Below are 18,583 nucleotides of genomic sequence, written 5' to 3'. Positions count from 1 at the left end.
TAAAATACATATGTACAAGGAAATCTTATGGCTAGTCAAATTCATACATTAGAATGGCTAGCGGCTCACTTCAGTCTAAAATTATTATTCTACTAAGCACCTTGGATTAGATATTTAGAGAGGAGTTAAAATCCAAAATTAAAATGCAAGACACAATGGGTAGATTATTTTCATATTTTGCATGTCTTTTTCTCATCTGTTTTTAAAATAATTCAAATGAAATTATTCATACCTTCAGGGGTGAAATAGTTGCCAGAGCATTCAACTTTCCCATTGTTACAAAGGCTGGGAAGAGAAATAAGGTAATGGAATAGTATGAGAGCTACAGTAATTATATAATTATATATTTCAAATTCCATCCTTGTTCAGCTGTAAAGTTAAGAAACAAAGAAAAATTGAAGGAAAATTGTACTAATTAGAAACTTGTCCCCCTTGATAATACCCAAAGTTAAAGGTTGTTTAATCACAAACGATACCTACCTGGTGTAATTTGTCAATTACTGCTTTAATGAATCATTCTTGTTATTTATGTGTGTTGCAAAGCTGCTTTAGGAAATGGTGGAGCCCAGAGAATGCACACTACTTGGAAAGCCAACAGCATTGTTATGAGAACTCCCAGATCAAATCTGAAAAGTTCTTCCTGCTATTAGATTTGAGTTGACATTGTTAGCATTAAAAGTTGATTTTAAAAAGTATGAAATCAATCATCAGATAGGAAGGCCATCTACATAAGGGTACCATAACTTGATGGTAAAGTGATTGCATATTTTATGGTGGATGCCTTGTTTGCCTGGTATTGAAGGAAAGTTGTGAAGATTGTCTTAGAGAACATGGTAAATCAATTCTAGCAGTTCTGTCCACAGGATGGGGTTATAATATAAAAAGAAACATAACGTCTTCAGCAGAGGAAAAGTACAGGAAGGATACGTGTTTTTTGACCATTTAGTTGACCATTGCACAGTTCCTTTCACATTATAATGTCCTTTTTTTAAATGAAAAAGTAGTAGCTATCAGCATTATTTTCTCACCATGAATGTCTCCCCAACTGTTTACAGACATTTGTTCAGAAAATTTGAAATTGATAGCAACCTTGTTATCGACCAGATCAGACCCCTTCAAAAATATTTTAAGAAGGTAGACTAGACCTTAATGTTTTCTTATTTTAAAGGCAAATGTAAAGTGCCTCAGATGCAATATGACCGGTCAACATTAAGCAAAACATCATTTATTTAAACACTGCAGTAAAAATACAACCAAAGAAAGGAATTTAGAATAATTTAACAGATTAGAAACTTAACAGAATAATAGATACAATAACTAGTACTAATTAACTATTCCAGTATTGGAACGTCCCATAAACACACTGCTTGGCAAAAAGGATGATTCAGATACAGATTCTCATATACAGTTCTCCAATCCAGCAGGAAACACATCAAGAAAATTGAGAGAGAGTAGCAGCCAAGAGACATTTACTGAAGCTTTGGGATCAATACAATGTGAAGCTGGAAAAAGCACAGCAGGTCAAGCAGCATCAGAAGAGCAGCAGAGATGATGTTTCGAGCAGGACCCTTCATCAGTCCTCATTTTATCCACATTTTATTGACTGATTTTCCAGCACCTGCGGTCCTGACTATCTCCAATTTACTGAAGCTTCCAACTCATTTGAGAGCCCAATGTCTTCTGATGTTACTGACAAAACCAAAACCCAGAAATCTGAATCTGAGATAGCTGGCCACATCCATTCAGGATGTTAATAGAACTCAAAGCCTCCCAAGATGTTTACTCAAGTCATCTTCTCAGTAGCCAGTTTGGCACCTCTCTTTGAAAAACAGAACAAAACAACCTCTTAATGTGACAGGATTGTCACAACTTCAACAAATAGAATCTGCTACTATGGTCAGCATGGTGGCTGAGCTTAGTACTGCCACCTCACAGCATCAGGGACCCAGGTTGATTCCAGCCTCAAGCAACTGTGTCAAGTTTTGCATACTCTCCCCATGTCTGGATGCTCTGGTTCCTCCCAAAATCCAAAGATGTGCAGGTTGGATGGATTTGCCATGGGAAATACAAGGTTAGAGAGATAGGGTAGGGGTGATGGGTCTGAGTGGAATGTTCTTCAGCAGGACAATGTGGACTCGATGGGCCAAATGGCCTGCTTGCACTCTGTAGAGACTCTATGATTCTACCTCAAGAAAGAAAAGTCTTCATACTTAGCATCGGGGCAAAACCCCAATGGGGATATCAGATTCAAATTGCTGTTATCACTCATGAAGGTTCTCAGAAATAACATTTTTGCAAGTAAATACGGTGTTTAACAGCCAACTATGAATTATCCACCTAAATATTATTCTATGCTTCACACGATATACTGCAATTATTCTAGAAATCTCCTTCAGGTTTATAGATTAGATTACATTACAGTGTGGAAACAGGCCCTTCGGCCCAACAAGTCCACACCGACCCGCCGAAGCACAACCCAGCCATACCCCTACATTTACCCCTTAACCTAACACTACGGACAATTTAGCATGGCCAATTCACCTGACCTGCACATCTTTGGACTGTGGGAGGACACCGGAGCACCCGGAGGAAACCCACGCGGACACGGGGAGATCGTGTCTGGTTGTCTCCCCGGAACAGTCCAAGAAATCAGTAATCACTTGCTTCAGCATTCCAAAGATGTTTTCTATCGTACTGTCATGTACATAAGAGCTTCATTATAATGCTGCTCAACCGCACTGAAAAGTGCTCTTGATAGTATCTTCAGTCATGGCAACAGTAGGTAGTCATGATTCCTTAAGGCAACAATACAATCGCTGTCCTCCTTTACACATTGGTGGGGTAGTAAACTGTGTTAGGATAAAAGAACCATGTGAGCTACAAGAACCTGGCATTGTAAACAAAAAATTTATGCCTGTAGTCATTTCTGGAATATTACTCTTTCTCCTTCATGCAATGAGTATTCTTTCCAAAAGAACACAAGACCAAAAAATACTTTGATTTATCATTCAGATATTTGGTTTACCCTGTTAAACTAGGTTTGATTTGTCTGCTAACAATACTACTGGTGAGCAGACTAGCTGATGCTTGCTGTGAATCTGCTGTTTTCTGAAATGGTATGGATGCATGAATTCACTGCCATTTTTCTTGTTGGTTGTGCTTACTGCTCAAATGAGTTGTGGAATTGTATGTCTCCCTCACAATTTCCTTATCAAAAATCCTCAAGTGTCACTCCCAATTAAGATACAAGATCATTTCGGGTCTCTCAACCCATTTAGCTGGATATCTTGCAGTGTCTCCTCTTCTTACACAGCTTCCGCTTTCACTTGACAACAGCATGTTGTCAATTTATTCATAAAGGAAGAGGCAGTAGCAATATAGGATGGAAGAAAAATAATTAAAGAGGATGCACTTATAAAGTAATCTCTCAGGACTAAACATTTGAGAGAATACTCTATTGACAATACATTATGGGAATAATCATCTCTGGGCCAACATAGAAAGACATAATCAACATTTTTCATCTTAAGGCAAAAGGTGTGGTAAGAACACATCTATATGATGTAGTAATGTTGAATTTTACTCCGAGCTTCAAAGATCACATCACTGAAGTTATGGATAAGGTGGTTGCCAGAAACAGTGTCTTAACAAAATGGCCAAAAAAACATTTGGATAGATACATGAATAGGAAAGGTTTGGAGGTATATGGGCCAACAGCAGGCAGGAGGGACTAATTTAGTTTGGAATTATGTTCGGCATGGACTGGTTGGACCGAAGAGTCTATTTCTGTGCCATATGACTCTAATGACCAATCCTAAATAGGGAACTGAGCCAAAAATACCACAAAGACCTAATCTTGGCTTGTGCTGTTTAATGCTGAATATGCCTATTAAGTCTCAGAATGCTTTCCCATGCTAACTTGAATTCTGTTGTCCATGTCACCATTATGAGCTACCTGAGAGTTAAGGGACTTAACAATCCAGATCTTTTTCAATATATAATTTCAGTTACATCACACTGTAAACCTTTGCTATAAATTCTGTGTCTTATGATCTTCTACTCCACAACCACCTGATGAATGAGCAGCACTCCGAAAGCCAGTGCTTCCAAATTGACCTGTTGCATTATAGCCTGGTGTTGTGTGATTTTTAACTTTGTACATCCCAGTCCAATAACAGCATCTCCAAATCATAGCTACCTGAGACCTACTGAAATGGATGACCTGTACTCCTTTCTGGCAAATAGGCAGTCTTGTTATCCTTTCTTCCACAAACTAAGAATCTAAAGTTGAAGGTTCTTACATAATGTCCAGCTTCTTGACTGTAACTTTCACAACTGTCCCTTGCTGATTGCAACACAAACACAGATTAGATTAGATTACTTACAGTGTGGAAACAGGCCCTTCGGCCCAACAAGTCCACACCGACCCGCCGAAGCGCAACCTACCCATACCCCTACATTTACCCCTAACCTAACACTACAGGCAATTTAGCATGGCCAATTCACCTGACTTGCACATCTTTGGACTGTGGGAGGAAACCAGAGCACCCGGAGGAAACCCACGCAGACACGGGGAGAACATGCAAACTCCACACAGTCAGTCGCCTGAGGCGGGAATTGAACCCGGGACTCTGGCGCTGTGAGGCAGCAGTGCTAACCGCTGTGCCACGTGCCGCCCATGTCAGAAGAACCCCCTTTGCCGCAGCATCTTCTTCTGATATGTATAATTCCCCATGCAAATCCTCAAGATGAACAAAGAAACTCAAGTCTGGTCTGATCACTGTTGCTACCGGAGGAGGACAAAAGCTGTACTGACACAGAATTTCTGCTTCAATCACATTTGTAAATATATGTTCACTGTTCATCTGATTCAGTGAATGCCATTTTAGCTACAACTACAACACTAGCCATCCATATCATTACTCAATGTTCTAAGCCTACGTGAGTGATAGCAATCCTGTTCATAACACCCTAGCTACTATGACACCTTGTCAGATTGAATGAGGAAGAACTGAATGTTGTGAAGATGTCAATTCATTAGTAACCTTTACTTTAATTAAACAGAGTGTATGACATAGAAAGGGTTTAGCATTAAACTGCACTTGTAGTGAGATTACATAGGGGATGCTGGCCAGAAGTATCAAACCATTGTGGTAAGTGAAGGTTAGCTTGTCACGACTCAGGTCCATTGACCAACTTTTGCAAGGAAGCCCTTCTTGCATTGCTGTGGCCAACAATGCTGCACTGTAGGATGTTTGAGGTAATGTTCAGTCTGCAGAACATTGTTGCAATGCGACACCTCTCATGGATTCTCACCATTTGATCCATTGCCTCGATGCATCCTCCACTTGTTTGGAGCAGAGATTCTGAGGATCAAGTGGCATTCTCCCTCTGGATGGTACCAGCATGAAGCAACAAACATGGCCTTCATGGAGATAAAACCAAGAACTGGTGGAAATCAAAAACAAAAAGAGAAATTGCTGGAGCAACACAGCAGGTCTAGCAGTGTCTGGGAGGGAAAGGAGAGTTAACATTTTTAACTGTTTTTCACCACACATGCTGCCAGACCTGCTGAGTTTCTCAAACAATTTCTTTTTTTGTTGGCCTGCAAAGAAATGTAATGTGGAGGGGACAACCTATATCTATCATCAGTCCAAGTGGAAGATGCTTCATTGCAGAATTGTTGTAAGAGTAATATGGCTTTCTAACTCGACCAAGGACTGAGTATCACACCACTATCCCTCTTTCATCTGCACAGCATTCCATGAAAGATAAGCAACTGGGACTCCTTGAATCTTTACTGAATGAGGGCACCTACAGCTACAAACTGTTATGCGGTTAGGGGCGGCACAGTGGTTCAGTGGTTAACATTGCTGCCTCACAGTACCAGGTTCGATTCCAGCCTCGGGCGACTGTGTGGAATTTGCACATTCTCCCCGTGGGTTTCCTCTGGGTGCTCCGGTTTCCTCCCACAGTCCAAAAATGTGCAGGTCAGGTAAACTGCCCATACTAAATTGCCCATAGTGTTAGCTGCATTAGTCAGAGGGAAATGGGTCTGAGTGGGTTACTCTTCGAAGGGTCGGTGTGGACTTGTTGGGCCGAAGGGACTGTTTCCATGCTGTAGGGAATCTAAAAAAAAATCAACTGGGGCGGCACAGTGGCTCAGTGGTTAGCACTGCTGCCTCACAGCACCAGGGTCCCAGGTTCAATTCCAGCTTTGGGTGACTGTCTGTGTGGAGTTTGCACATTCTCCCCGTGTCTGTGTGGGTTTCCTCCAGGTGCTCCGGTTTCCTCCCACAGTCACAAAGACGTGCAGGTCAGGTGAATTGGACATGCTAAATTGCCCATAGTGTTAGGTGCATTAGTCAGAGGGAAATGGGTCTGGCTGGGTTACTCATCGGAGGGTCGGTGTGGACTTGTTGGGCCGAAGGGCCTGTTTCCACACTGTCGGGAATCTAATAAAAAACTCTATAGTAGGTATAAACTCCACATCAGCTGTATATTGATGCTAGTCTGGGCTTGTGGGCACTTGTGCCCCTCTTCCATTTGCATAATAGCCACTAGCGCAACAGCTACAGAAACATCCACGGCTTCTGTACTTGGATCCATTGGGGATAGTTCCATTGGCCATGCAGGCAAAGCCGAAAACATAGCAACTCCTCAGCAATGTGATCATTCAGCAGTTTGAAGCATACAGAACTGACATTTGAACAGCATCTTCTAAACATTAGGACAGGAGGCACCTGACAAGGAGGCTGGTGGGAGGCTTCTACTTTGATGTTGTACACCACTGACCTAATTCAGGCATCTGTTGCTCTGGCCTTTTGGCACACACTGGCAGCACTGAGAACCTTTCCAACCACGCTGCCAATTCCCAGCACCCGAGAAAGACAGCTTTGCAGATAGAAAACTGGTTTGGATATTTAATGTGAGCAGCTCCTGATCCTTGTGCAGACTCTGGGAATTTGGAAGGTGATGCTATTTTTGCAACAAAGATGAATGATTTCAGGCCATTGTTTGCGCCTTATGCCCATTAATTGGGTTGATTCGTAATGTTGTATGATGTGGTCAAGACAGCTCAGTGTCAGGACTTTTCATCAACACAGTCAGTTCACTCAAATAATTTTATGATCATAAGAGTCTTTCACCTTTGCTGTGTGCATGTCTGTTTAATACTATTGCCTTTTGAAGAGCCTCACATTGCATGACAGTCAAGTCCTCTCCCTCAGAGAATGAAATACTTAGTCTGCCCACTCCAGGGGGGGTCATCTAGTGAGGTACTTGCAACTTGGATGATGATGTGTTGCAAATTAGAATCCTATTTAAAACTGAACTCTTTTTAGGATTTCAAACTTAGTATTTTCTGTGTAGCACAAAGGTCACGGTTTTATAACCCATCACCTACAAATACAACAGGTCGCTAGAATATGAAAATGAAAGGAAAGGTAATAACAATCACTTAGGTCACAATGCCCCATTGAATAGCATCAATTTATCTTGCACTATATATACTCTTTTATCAATGTACTGTTTGTGAAAATAAGATGACTTTGTTCTTAGAAAGAATGGTAAACTAATCATCAGATGAAGGTGAGCAAGGAGACAATGGTCATCCTGATGTTACCAGTGTTATGACATGGAGGTGAACCCATCTGTTAATTAAACCTAACACCCAGAAAAGCTTGCCTCGCCTCACAATCTGTTAAAATATGAGTGACACAGAACTCCCAAATTCCACTATTTAAAGAAAATAACATCATTTTTTTTTTAACTCTAAAAGTGAACATTAAACAACTATTCACAACTCTAAGTCTAATATTCCCTTAACTGTTTACTATCTGTCTCCAATTCTTTAACGATATGCTGTTCCTATAAAACACATTAAAATTACATCAACTTAATTTCAAAACCACAGTCCTTGTTTTCTTCTGTGTCTTCAGTCTTCCAGCTATTGATCTCCCTAGGTCATTTTTTTTATACTCTATGTATCACATAAAAAGGTACCTTTGACAGAGAGTGTTTTCTAATTTCTTTAAGAGCAAGACGTTAAGATTGGCAATTAGCTCTCCAGGAATTTCTCTCTCCATGACAGGTGCGCTCTGACCAATTTTCAAAATGTCGGCACTCTTAGACCCCCAACATTGGATTGCCTCTTTGGTTCGATGTTGGCAAAACAATAGATTCAAACTCGATTGAGTTTTAGTATCCTCGGACATAATTTAAACTGGTTGGTTAAATTCGAATTGTTGTCAAAACAGCAACCAAAACTCAGGCATCCATTTCACAGCCAAATGTTACATCTTTTCAATTTTCCAGTACACTCTGGTTCTGCCATTGAGTCATATACACAGATGTCTATAAGCTCTCAGTTCAGAACAGCATTCCATCTCTCTTCAAGGTACAGTGCATGCCTTCAACTTCATAACACCAGTGACTGCCTACAGTCAATGGCCAAAATGGTTCAGACAGGTGTGAGGCCCCGTTCGGTCATGGCTGACTATGGATTGCGTCTTCATTGTTCTAGATTTCTGCTTCCCTGAAGCAATGTCGCTTGTGACTGAAAAGACCAGTGCTGCAGTGACAGTCCCAGTCACAGAAGTCACATCTATGTGTGGTCGTTGATTTGCTAGAGCTGCTGCACTCCTTGCTTGCAGGCCCACTTGTCTGCTGCAGCACTCATCAGCTTCTTTTCCCCTGTTTTGAGGTGTTGCTTCAGGGTGCTTCTCCATTTTGTGCGGTCAGCTGCAAACCTTTCCCAGGAATCCATAAAAATATTAAGTGCCTTCATGCCCCTCATGCAGATATCCTTGTAGCGCAGCTGGGGGCGCCTAGTGGATCAGTCACTCAAAGGGCGGCACGGTGGCACAGTGGTTAGCACTGCTGCCTCACAACACCAGAGACCCAGGTTCAATTCCCACCTCAGGCAACTGTCTGTGTGGAGTTTGCACATTCTCCTAGTGTCAGCGTGGGTTTCCTCCGGGTGCTCCGGTTTCCTCCCACAGTCCAAAAATGTGCAGGTTAAGTGAACTGGCTATGCTAAATTGCCCGTAGTGTTAGGTGAATGGGTCTGGGTGGGTTGCTATTCGGAGGGTCGGTGTGGACTCGTTGGGCCGAAGGGCCTGTTTTCACACTGTAGGGAATCTAGTCTAATCTAATCTCTTTCCGATGCAGATCGAGGATATCCTTTGGGATGCGGCCATTCTCCATGCAGTGGACATGGCCCAGCTAGCGCTGTCTCTGCTGCTTCAGCAGAGTGTACATGCTGGGAAGGCCAGCGCAAGACAGGACTGCTGCGTTGGACACTCTGTATTGTCAGGATATGCCCAAGATAAGGCTGATACACCTCAAGTGGAAGGTATTCTGTCTTCTCTACTGTCTGGCATATGTAGTCCATGTTTCACTGCGATACAGCAGAGGTGTTGTAGACTGACATTTTTGCGTTCACTGTCAGCTTGGGATTTGTCCATATTCGAGTCGTAAGGTGAGCAAGAGTTGAGGCTGCTTTCCCGATCCTCTTGTCGATCTCTGTGTCCAAGGAGAGGTTGTCAGTGATGGCAGAACCAAGGTACATAAACTGGTGGACGACATTGAGTTCGTAGTCATCGATGGTGATGACTGGCAGTGCCTCTGTGTCCTGTCCCAGGACGCTCGTCTTCTTCAGAATGGTAGTCAGCCCGAAGTCCTTGCAAGCGTGGGAGAAGTGATCAATCAGTGACTGGAGTTCCTGCTGGGTGTGTGTTGCAACTGTAGCATCATTGGCAAACAGCATCTCCCTGATGAGTGACATATATACTTCTGTCTTGGCTCTGAGGCGGGCCAGATCGAAGAGCCTGCTGTTTGATCTACTGCGTATGTAAATCCCCTCCACTGTGGTGCCAAAGGCATGTTACAGGAGCACAGCAAAAAAAAAAACCCCAAAGAGTGTGGGAGCGAGGACGCAGCCTTGTTTGATGCTGCTGCGGATATCGAAGGGCTCAGAAGAACTGTCATTGAACTGCACTGTCCCCTTCATGTTACTGTGGAAGGATTCTATCATGCTCAACAGTTTTGGTGGACAGTCGATCTTCAGGAGAACTTTGAAAAGGTAGTTTTTGCTGACCAGGTCAAACGCCTTGGTGAGATCGATGAAAGCGACATACAGGGACATTTTCTGTTCGCTGCCCTTCTCCTGCAGTTGGCAAAGGGAGAAGATCATGTCTACTGTTGACGTTTTAACTCGAAAGTTGCACTGTGTTTCTGGGTATACATGTTCTACCAATATCTGCAGGCGAGTAGATGACCCAAGCAAAGGTTTTGTTGACAGTGTTGAGGAGAAAGATGCCTCTGTAGTTGTTGCAGTTGCTTCTCGTGCTCTTGTTCTTGTAGAGGGCAATGATATTGGCATCCCTCGTGGCCTGCGGTATGGCTCCTTCTTGCCAGCACTGGCAGAGGACCTCATGCAATGGGAGCACTAAGCTAGTCTTTGATCAGGCACACTTGCTTAGGTCAGGAGGAATCCCGTTGCTACCCAGGGCCTTACCTGAGGCCAGGCTGTCAATGGCCTTGCCAAGCTCTTCCACCGATGGCTCTGCATCTAGTTTGTCCTTGGTCAGCAATCACATGATGGCATCAAGTGCTGAAGCGGACATGGTAAGCTCTCTAGAATAGAGACTAGATTGGTGTTCAACCCACCTCTTTATCTGCTGGCCTTTGTCTGTGGTTACTTCCCCAGTGGAGGATTTGAGGGGAACTGTCTAGTTCTAAGCTGGTCCTAGTGCCTTCTTGATGCCTTTGTATATTCCCTTAATGTTCCCCATTATAGCGGCCATTTGAATTTCCTCACTTAGCTGATTCCAGTACTCATTAGTGATAGGCTGACAGTCTTCTGAACCTTGTTCCTGGCAGCCCTGAGAATTTGCAGGTTCTTCCTGTTAGCTGACTGCTTGTACTCAGCTAGAAGGACACACTTGGCTTCAACAACGGGGTCATCTCGATTGCCTTAGCCTCAAACATGTTGTGTGTCTTGCAGGTCTTCTTCCCAAGGATATCCAGGGATGTGCTGTGCATGGTATCCTGCAAGGTTTTCCACTTCTCTGTGATGGCGTGTCCGTGTCACGAGGTGCTGAGTTCTGTCTCGAAAGCCTCTGAGAACGGTTGCATAAGGTCTGGCTGAGTCATCTCGCTGACGGTGATGTGAGGGTTCCCCTGTTGCTTGGTGCAATGGAATCTCTTAGGTTGCAGCCTGATCTTGCAACACACTAAGGAGTGGTCTATGTCACAGTCAGCACTGTGGCAAAAGCATGTGCGGAGAATGTGTCTGATGGTGGCGCACCTAACCAGGATCAGATCAGGTTGGTGCCAATGCTTTGAGCACAGGTATCTCCAGGAAATCTTGTGCTGAGGCTCAGACAGACGATTGACACAGCATAATCTGCTAGCCCCCAAAATAAGGTATATCAGCAGGTGTAACTAAGAGAGAGGGGAAGAGGGGAGATCCAGGAGAATGAGCTATCAGCTTCTTGGGAGAACACTAGAGGTTCAAGGGGAGAATAACCACTAGCAAAGACAACAAAACATTAGGGAAAAACGTCCATCATTTCAAAATTTATGGCTGCACCACCTCTGCAACTCCATTCTATGGAAGAGCTTTGGGACTGATAAAGCTTTCTCATCTGTGATGCGTCGCATACATACTCCCTTTGACTACTTAAATAACAAACAGAATTTAAACTGCTACTTCTTGACAAACTAAGATTTCTGAAAATAACTTACAAATGGTCAACTATGTTAAGAAATTATAATCATAAGTGACCATAAAGCATAAGACATAGGAGCAGAAATTAGGCCATTCAGCCCATCAAATGTGCTCCGACATTCAATCATGGCTGATAAGTTTCTCAACCCCATTCTCCCGCTTACTCTACGTATCCCTTGATCCTCTTGATACTCAAAAACCTATCTACCACTCTCTTAAATATACTCAATGACCTGGCCTCCACAGCCTTCTGTGGCAATGAATTCCATAGCTTCACCACTCTCTGGCTGAAGATGTTTCTTCTTATCTTCATTTTAAAAGGTCTTCCCTTTACTCCAAGGCTATTCCCTCACGTCCTCGTTTCTCCTACTAATAGAAACATTTTCCCAACATCTATTCTGTCCAGGCCATTCTATGCTCTGTATGTTTCAATTAGATCCCACCTCATCCTTCCAAACTCCATCAAGAATAGACCCAGAGACCTCAAACATTCCTCAGATGTTAAGCTTTTCACTTCTCATGAACCTCCCCTGAACACGTTCCAGGGCAGTACATCCTTCCTGAGAAATGCGGCCAAAATGTGCACACAATTGTCCAAATGTGCTGTGACCAAGGCCTTATAGAGCCTCAGAAGTGCATCCCTGCTTTTATATACAATTCCTCTCAAAATAAATGCCAACATTGTATTTGCCTCCCAAACTACTGACTCAATCTGCAAGTTTACCTTGAGAGAATCCTGGACTAGAACTCCCAAGTCTCTTTGTACTTCAGAAGTTTCTCCCCATTTAGAAAATAATCCATGCATCTATTCTTCCTATCAAAATGAATGACCTCATGCTTTCCCACAATGTCACCCATCTGCCACTTCTTTGCCCACTCTCCTAACCTGTCCAAATCTTCCTACAGCCTCCTCACCTCCTCAATGCTACCTGTCCCTCCACCTATCTTTGTATCATCGGCAAATGTAGCCAGAATGCCCTCAGTTCCTTCATCTAAATCGTTAATGTATACAGTGAAAAGTTGTAGTTCTAACGTTGAACCTTGCAGAACACCACTTGTAACCTTTTTATCTCTTTCTGCCAGACAGCCAAGCTCCTATCCATGCCAGCACCTTGCCTCTGACACTATGGGCCCATATCTTATTCAGTAACCTCCTGTACGGCACCTTGTCAAAAGCCTTTTTGAAGTCCAGGTAGATAACATCAATTGGCTCTCCTTGCTCTAACCTGCTTCTTAGCTCCTCAAAGAATTCTAGCAGATTTGTCAGGCATGACCTCCCCTTGATGGAATCATGCTGACTCTGCCCTATTTCACCACACACTTCCAAGTATTCAGAAATCTCATCCTTCACAATGGATTCCAGGATCTTACTCACAACCGAGGTTAGACTAATAGATCTGTAATTTTCTGTCTTGTGTTTTATTCACTTTATGTCACGTTAGCGATCTTCCAGTCCTCTGAGACCCTCCCTGATCCTCGTGATTCCTGAAAGATCGCCACTAATGCCTCCACTATCTCTTCAGCTATCTCTCTTAGAATTCTGGGGTGAAGTTCATCTGGTCCAGGTGATTTATCCACCTTCAGGCTATTCAGTTTTTCTAGCATCTCCTCCTTGGTGATGGCCACCATACTCAGCTCTTCCTCCTCACTCTCTTGAATTTTTGGGATATTACTAATGTCTTTCACCGTGAAGACTGACACCAAGTAATTATTCGGTTCCTCAGCCATTTCCTTGTTTTTCACTATCATCTCTCCAGCATAATTTTCCAGCTGCCCAATGTCCACTTTTGCCTCTCTTTTGCCCTTTATATATCTAAAAAGACCCTTACAGTCTTTCTCTACATTACTGGCTAGCTTACCCTCATATTTCATCTTCTCCCTCCTTTTTTTGTTGCCAACTGTTGATTTTTGTAAGCTTCCCAAACCTCTGGTTTCCCACTGTCCTTCGCCACTTTATATGCTTTCTCTTTTGCTTTTACACTATCCCTGAATTCCCCAATCAGCCATTGTTGCCTCATTCTCCCTGTACTATGCTTCCTTTTCCTTGGGATGAATCTCTGCTGCGTCTCCTGAATTACTCTCAAACTCCTGCCATTGTTTTTACATTGTCTTTCCTACTAGGCTCCTCTCCCATGTCAATTCTACCCAGCTCCTCCCTCATGCCTCTGTAGTTGCATTTATTCAATTGTAATACCATTACCTCTGATTCTATCTTCTCCCTCTCAAATTGCAGAGTAAATTCAATCATATTATGATCAGTACCTCCTAAGGGTTCCTTCACCTTAAGCTCCCTTATCAAGTCTGCTTCATTGCACAATACTAAATCCAGTGAGGACTGCAGATACTGGAGATTAGAGTCAAGAGTGTGGTGCTGGAAAAGCACAGCAGGTCAGGCAGCATCCAAGGAGCAGGAGAATCAACGTTTCAGGCAATTCTCCTGCTCCTCAGATGCTGCCTGACTTGTTGTGCTTTTCTAGCACCACACTCTCGACTAAATCCAGTATTGCCTGTTCCCTAGTGGGGTGCACCACAAGCTGCTCCAAAAAGCCATCTTGTAGACATTCTACAAATTCTTTTTCTTGCATTCCACTACCAACCTGATTTACCAAGTCTACCTGCATATTGAAATCTCCCATGATCACTGTAACTTTGCCTTTCCTACACATCTTTTCTATCTCCAGGTGTATTTTGCGCCCCAGCTCCTGATTACTATTTGGAGGCCCGCACATAACTCCAACTACTTTTTTTTAACCATGAACCTCTCCAGACAGTGGTGTCAGAAGTGGGATACCACAGAAATTGAAGTTTAATTGGCTTATAAATTTGAAAAGCTAGGAAGCAGTGGTGTTGAATAATTCTTAAATAAATCAGGAGTGTACAATAGCTTTTGCATATACTAGAGAGTGGCTGATAAAGCTACCTAGATTACACCTCTTCCCATCCTGCCCCCAGAAAAAACGCCATCCCATATTCCCAATTCCTTCGCCTTCACCACATCTGCTCCCAGGAGGACCAATTCCAATACCGAACAACCCAGATGGCCTCCTTCTTCAAAGACCGCAATTTCCCCTCAGACGTGGTTGACAATGCTCTCCACCGCATCTCCTCCACTTCCCGCTCCTCCGCACTTGAACCCCACCCCTCCATTCGCTACCAGGACAGAACTCCACTAGTCCTTCCCTACCACCCTGCCAACCTCCAGATACATCGGAACATCCTTGGTCATTTCCACCACCTCCAAACGGACCCCACCACCAAGGGTATACTTCCCTCCCCACCCCTATCAGCATTCCAGAAAGACCACTCCCTCTGCGACTCCCTTGTCAGATCCACACCCCCCACCAACCCAACCTCCACTCTCGGCACCTTCCCCTGCAACCGCAAAAAACGCAATACTTGCGCCTACACCTCCCCCCTCACTTCCCTCCAAGGCCCCAAGGGATCCTTCAATATCCATCAGAAATTCACCTGCACCTCCACACACATCATTTACTGCATCTGCTACACCAGACGTGGCCTCCTCTATATTGGGGAGACAAGCCGCCTACTGGCAGAACGTTTCAGAGAGCAACTCTGGGACACCCGCACAAGCCAACACAACCGCCCCGTGGCTGAACAGTTTAACTCCCCCACCTACTCCGCCAAGGACATGCAGGTCTTTGGCCTCCTACATTGCCAGACCATGGCAACACGACGCCTGGAGGAAGAGCAACTCATCTTCCGCCTAGGAACCCTCCAACCACAAGGGATCCTCCTTCTCCTTTGATGCTGCCTGACCTGCTGTGCTTTTCCAGCAACACATTTTTAAGTGGCTGATAAAGTGTTTGACTGGAAAAACAAAGACAGCTGGAGCAAAAGATGTGTGATCAGTGGTCGAGGACTGTGACAGGGATGACAAGTCTATTTTTGATTTGGAAGAGTCAGTGTTGGACTGGGGTGGACAAAGTTAAAAATCGCACAACACCAAGTGATAGTCCAACAGCTTGATTTGGAGGCACTAGCTTTTGAAGCACTGCATTTTAATCAGGTGGTTGTGAAGCAGGACCCAAGAGACAGAATTTATAGCAAACGAAGATAGTGTCATGCAGCTGAAATGATAAACCTAGATTAAGTTTTTCTTCTTTTAGAATGGATTTGCTTGTTTCGGTTCTTTAACACATAAATCCCAGAACTTCTTTTAAGTCACATTCTCGAGAAAACTTCAGGTTTTCGAATATAAGGTGCCATCTCAGTTCAGACAATGCATTAATGGTGTGAGGTTAAAGTCTGACTGTGTCCCAATCTTGAGTTAGACCGGTTCTATTTCTCAAGTGGGATTTATAGAATATTAGATTAGATTAGATTAGATTAGATTAGATTAGATTAGATTACAGTGTGGAAACAGGCCCTTCGGCCCAACAAGTCCACACCGACCCGCCGAAGCACAACCCACCCATTCCCCTACATTTACCCCTAACCTAACACTACGGGCAATTTAGCATGGCCAATTCACCTGACCTGCACATCTTTGGACTGTGGGAGGAAACCGGAGCACCCGGAGGAAACCCACGCAGACACGGGAGAACGTGCAAACTCCACACAGTCAGTCACCTGAGGCGGGAATTGAACCCGGGTCTCTGGCGCTGTGAGGCAACAGTGCTAACCACTGTGCCACCGTAATTATATCGATTAAGTATAGGTTATGCATTTTTGAGCAAAATAGAACATATCTGCAAATATAATTCTGCAGATATATAAATTTATGGGGTGAATTTATGTGTGTGCATGCAGGATAGACAGAGTGAGTGTGAGTGCATGTGAGTGTGTGTGTGTAAGCTTGGTCAAGTATGTGCGTGAGTGTAATGGGGTATAAACCTGTGAGAGGGTGCGTGCATGTGTATGAGAAAGCTTGTGTATAAGGATCTGTGCGAATGTTTGAGTATATAAGAGAGAGAGTGAGAGAGTGTGTGTGTGAGAGAATAGTGCAGTGGGGTCAGCTGTAGTGTGACATGAAGCCAAGGTCCCGGTTTAGGCCACCCCCATGGGTACCGAACTTGGCTATCAGCCTCTGCTCAGCCACTTTGCATTGTTGCCTGTCCCAAAGTCCGCCTTGGAGGATGGTCACCCAAAGGTCAGAGGCCGAATGTCCCTTAGATTAGATTACTTAGTGTGGAAACAGGCCCTTCGGCCCAACAAGTCCACACCGCCCCGCCGAAGCGCAACCCACCCATTCCCCTACATTTACCCCTTACCTAACACTACGGGCAATTTAGCATGGCCAATTCACCTGACCTGCACATCTTTGGACTGTGGGAGGAAACCGGAGCACCCGGAGGAAACCCACGCAGACACGGGGAGAATGTGCAAACTCCACACAGTCAGTCGCCTGAGGCGGGAATTGAACCCGGGTCTCTAGTGCTGTGAGGCTGTAGTGCTAACCACTGTGCCACCGTGCCGCCCACAACTAACAGCAGTTGTGCCTTACTGCTGAAAGTGTTCCCCAACTGGGATGGAACACCACTGTCTGGTGATTGTTGTGCAGTGGCCATTCATCCATGATCGTAACGTCTGCTGCTCGGTCTCATTAATACACTATGCCTCACAGTATCCTTGCGTGCAGCGTATGAGATAGACAACGTTGGCCGAGTCACATGAATACCTGCCACGTACATGGTGGATGGTGTCTCCACATGTAATGGTAGTATCCGTGTTGACTGGATACCACACATCTTGCAGCGGTTGCCATGACAAGGTTATATGGTGTTGTGGTCAGTGTTGTCCTGAAGACTAGGTAGATTGATGCGAACAATGATCTGTTTAAGGTTTCCTCAGCAGACACACACAGGTTGCCACCGATAGGGTACTCTTCATTGTCCAGTACTTCCCGGGAACGGAAAAACTATGGCAAGTTCTTTGCAGCCTGTAACACATTATCGATGAGGACAAACACCTTGCCAAGACCTTCCCTACGCCTTCACTTCTCACCTTTAAACAACCACCAAACCTTAAACAGATCAATTTTCGCAGCAAACTGCCCAGCCTTCAGGACAACATCGACCACAACACCATACAACCCTGTCACAGAGACCACTGTAAGACCTGTCATAGTATCGACATGGATATCACCATTATACTTGGGGACACCACCCACCATGTATGCAGCAGGTACTCATGTGACTCAGTCAACATTGTCTATCTCATACACTGCAGGCAAGGATACCCTGAGGCATGGTACATTGGCAAGACCAAGCAGATGCTACAACAAAGAATGAATGGACACCGCACAACAATCACCAGGTAGGGGAAGGTATCTGACAGAGAACACTTCAGCGGTCTGGGATATTCAGCATCGGACCTTCAGGTGACCATCCTCCAAGGCGGACTTCGGAACGGGCACCAACACAAAGTGGCTGAAGAGAAGCTGATAGCAAGTTAGGTATCCATGAGGATGGCCTCAACCGGTACAGGTCAAGAGGGCGGTGTCAAGTTGGAGGCTTGGGACAGGTATAATGTGGGGGAAGGGGAAATGAGGAAACTGGTGAAATCCAAATTAATCGCATGTGGTTGCAGGTTGCAAAGCAGAAGATGAGGCGTTCTTCCTCCAGGCGTTGGGTGGTAAGGGTTTGGCAATGGAGGAGGCCCAGGACCTGCATGTTCTTGGCGGAGTGGGAGGGGGAGTTGAAGTGTTCAGCCGCAGGAAGTGGGGTTGGTTGGTGCGGGTGTCCCAGAGATGTTTTCTGAAATGATCTACAAGTTGGCGTCCTATCTCCCTGATCGGTAGTAGTCGAGGGAACAAGTTACAACCCTTCAAAGTGACGGTTTAAACATTCAGTTAGGATGGTAGATAGTTGCAATGTAAAAAAAATGAAT

At 44.3% G+C, this 18,583-nt stretch overlaps 1 protein-coding gene across 1 annotated transcript in view; it reads right to left on the bottom strand.

The window, feature by feature from the left end:
* Window positions 1-18,583, bottom strand: part of LOC122558125 (mucin-6-like) — a gene marked incomplete at its 3' end in the record, with an annotated part of 278,951 nt that overhangs the window by 80,247 nt on the left and 180,121 nt on the right. The window contains exons 17-18 of the mRNA XM_043706443.1: window positions 10,018-10,433; window positions 9,432-9,867 (exon numbers count right to left, since the gene is read on the bottom strand). Coding sequence (XP_043562378.1) covers window positions 9,432-9,867; window positions 10,018-10,433 — 852 coding nt within the window. The remainder of the gene's footprint in view (window positions 1-9,431; window positions 9,868-10,017; window positions 10,434-18,583) is intronic.

The sequence above is a fragment of the Chiloscyllium plagiosum genome, chromosome 16 (genome assembly GCF_004010195.1).
Source record: "Chiloscyllium plagiosum isolate BGI_BamShark_2017 chromosome 16, ASM401019v2, whole genome shotgun sequence".
Lineage (NCBI taxonomy): Eukaryota > Metazoa > Chordata > Chondrichthyes > Orectolobiformes > Hemiscylliidae > Chiloscyllium > Chiloscyllium plagiosum.
The sequence above is the reverse complement of the archived record's forward strand: the minus strand, read 5'-3'. Positions and strand labels throughout refer to the sequence as shown.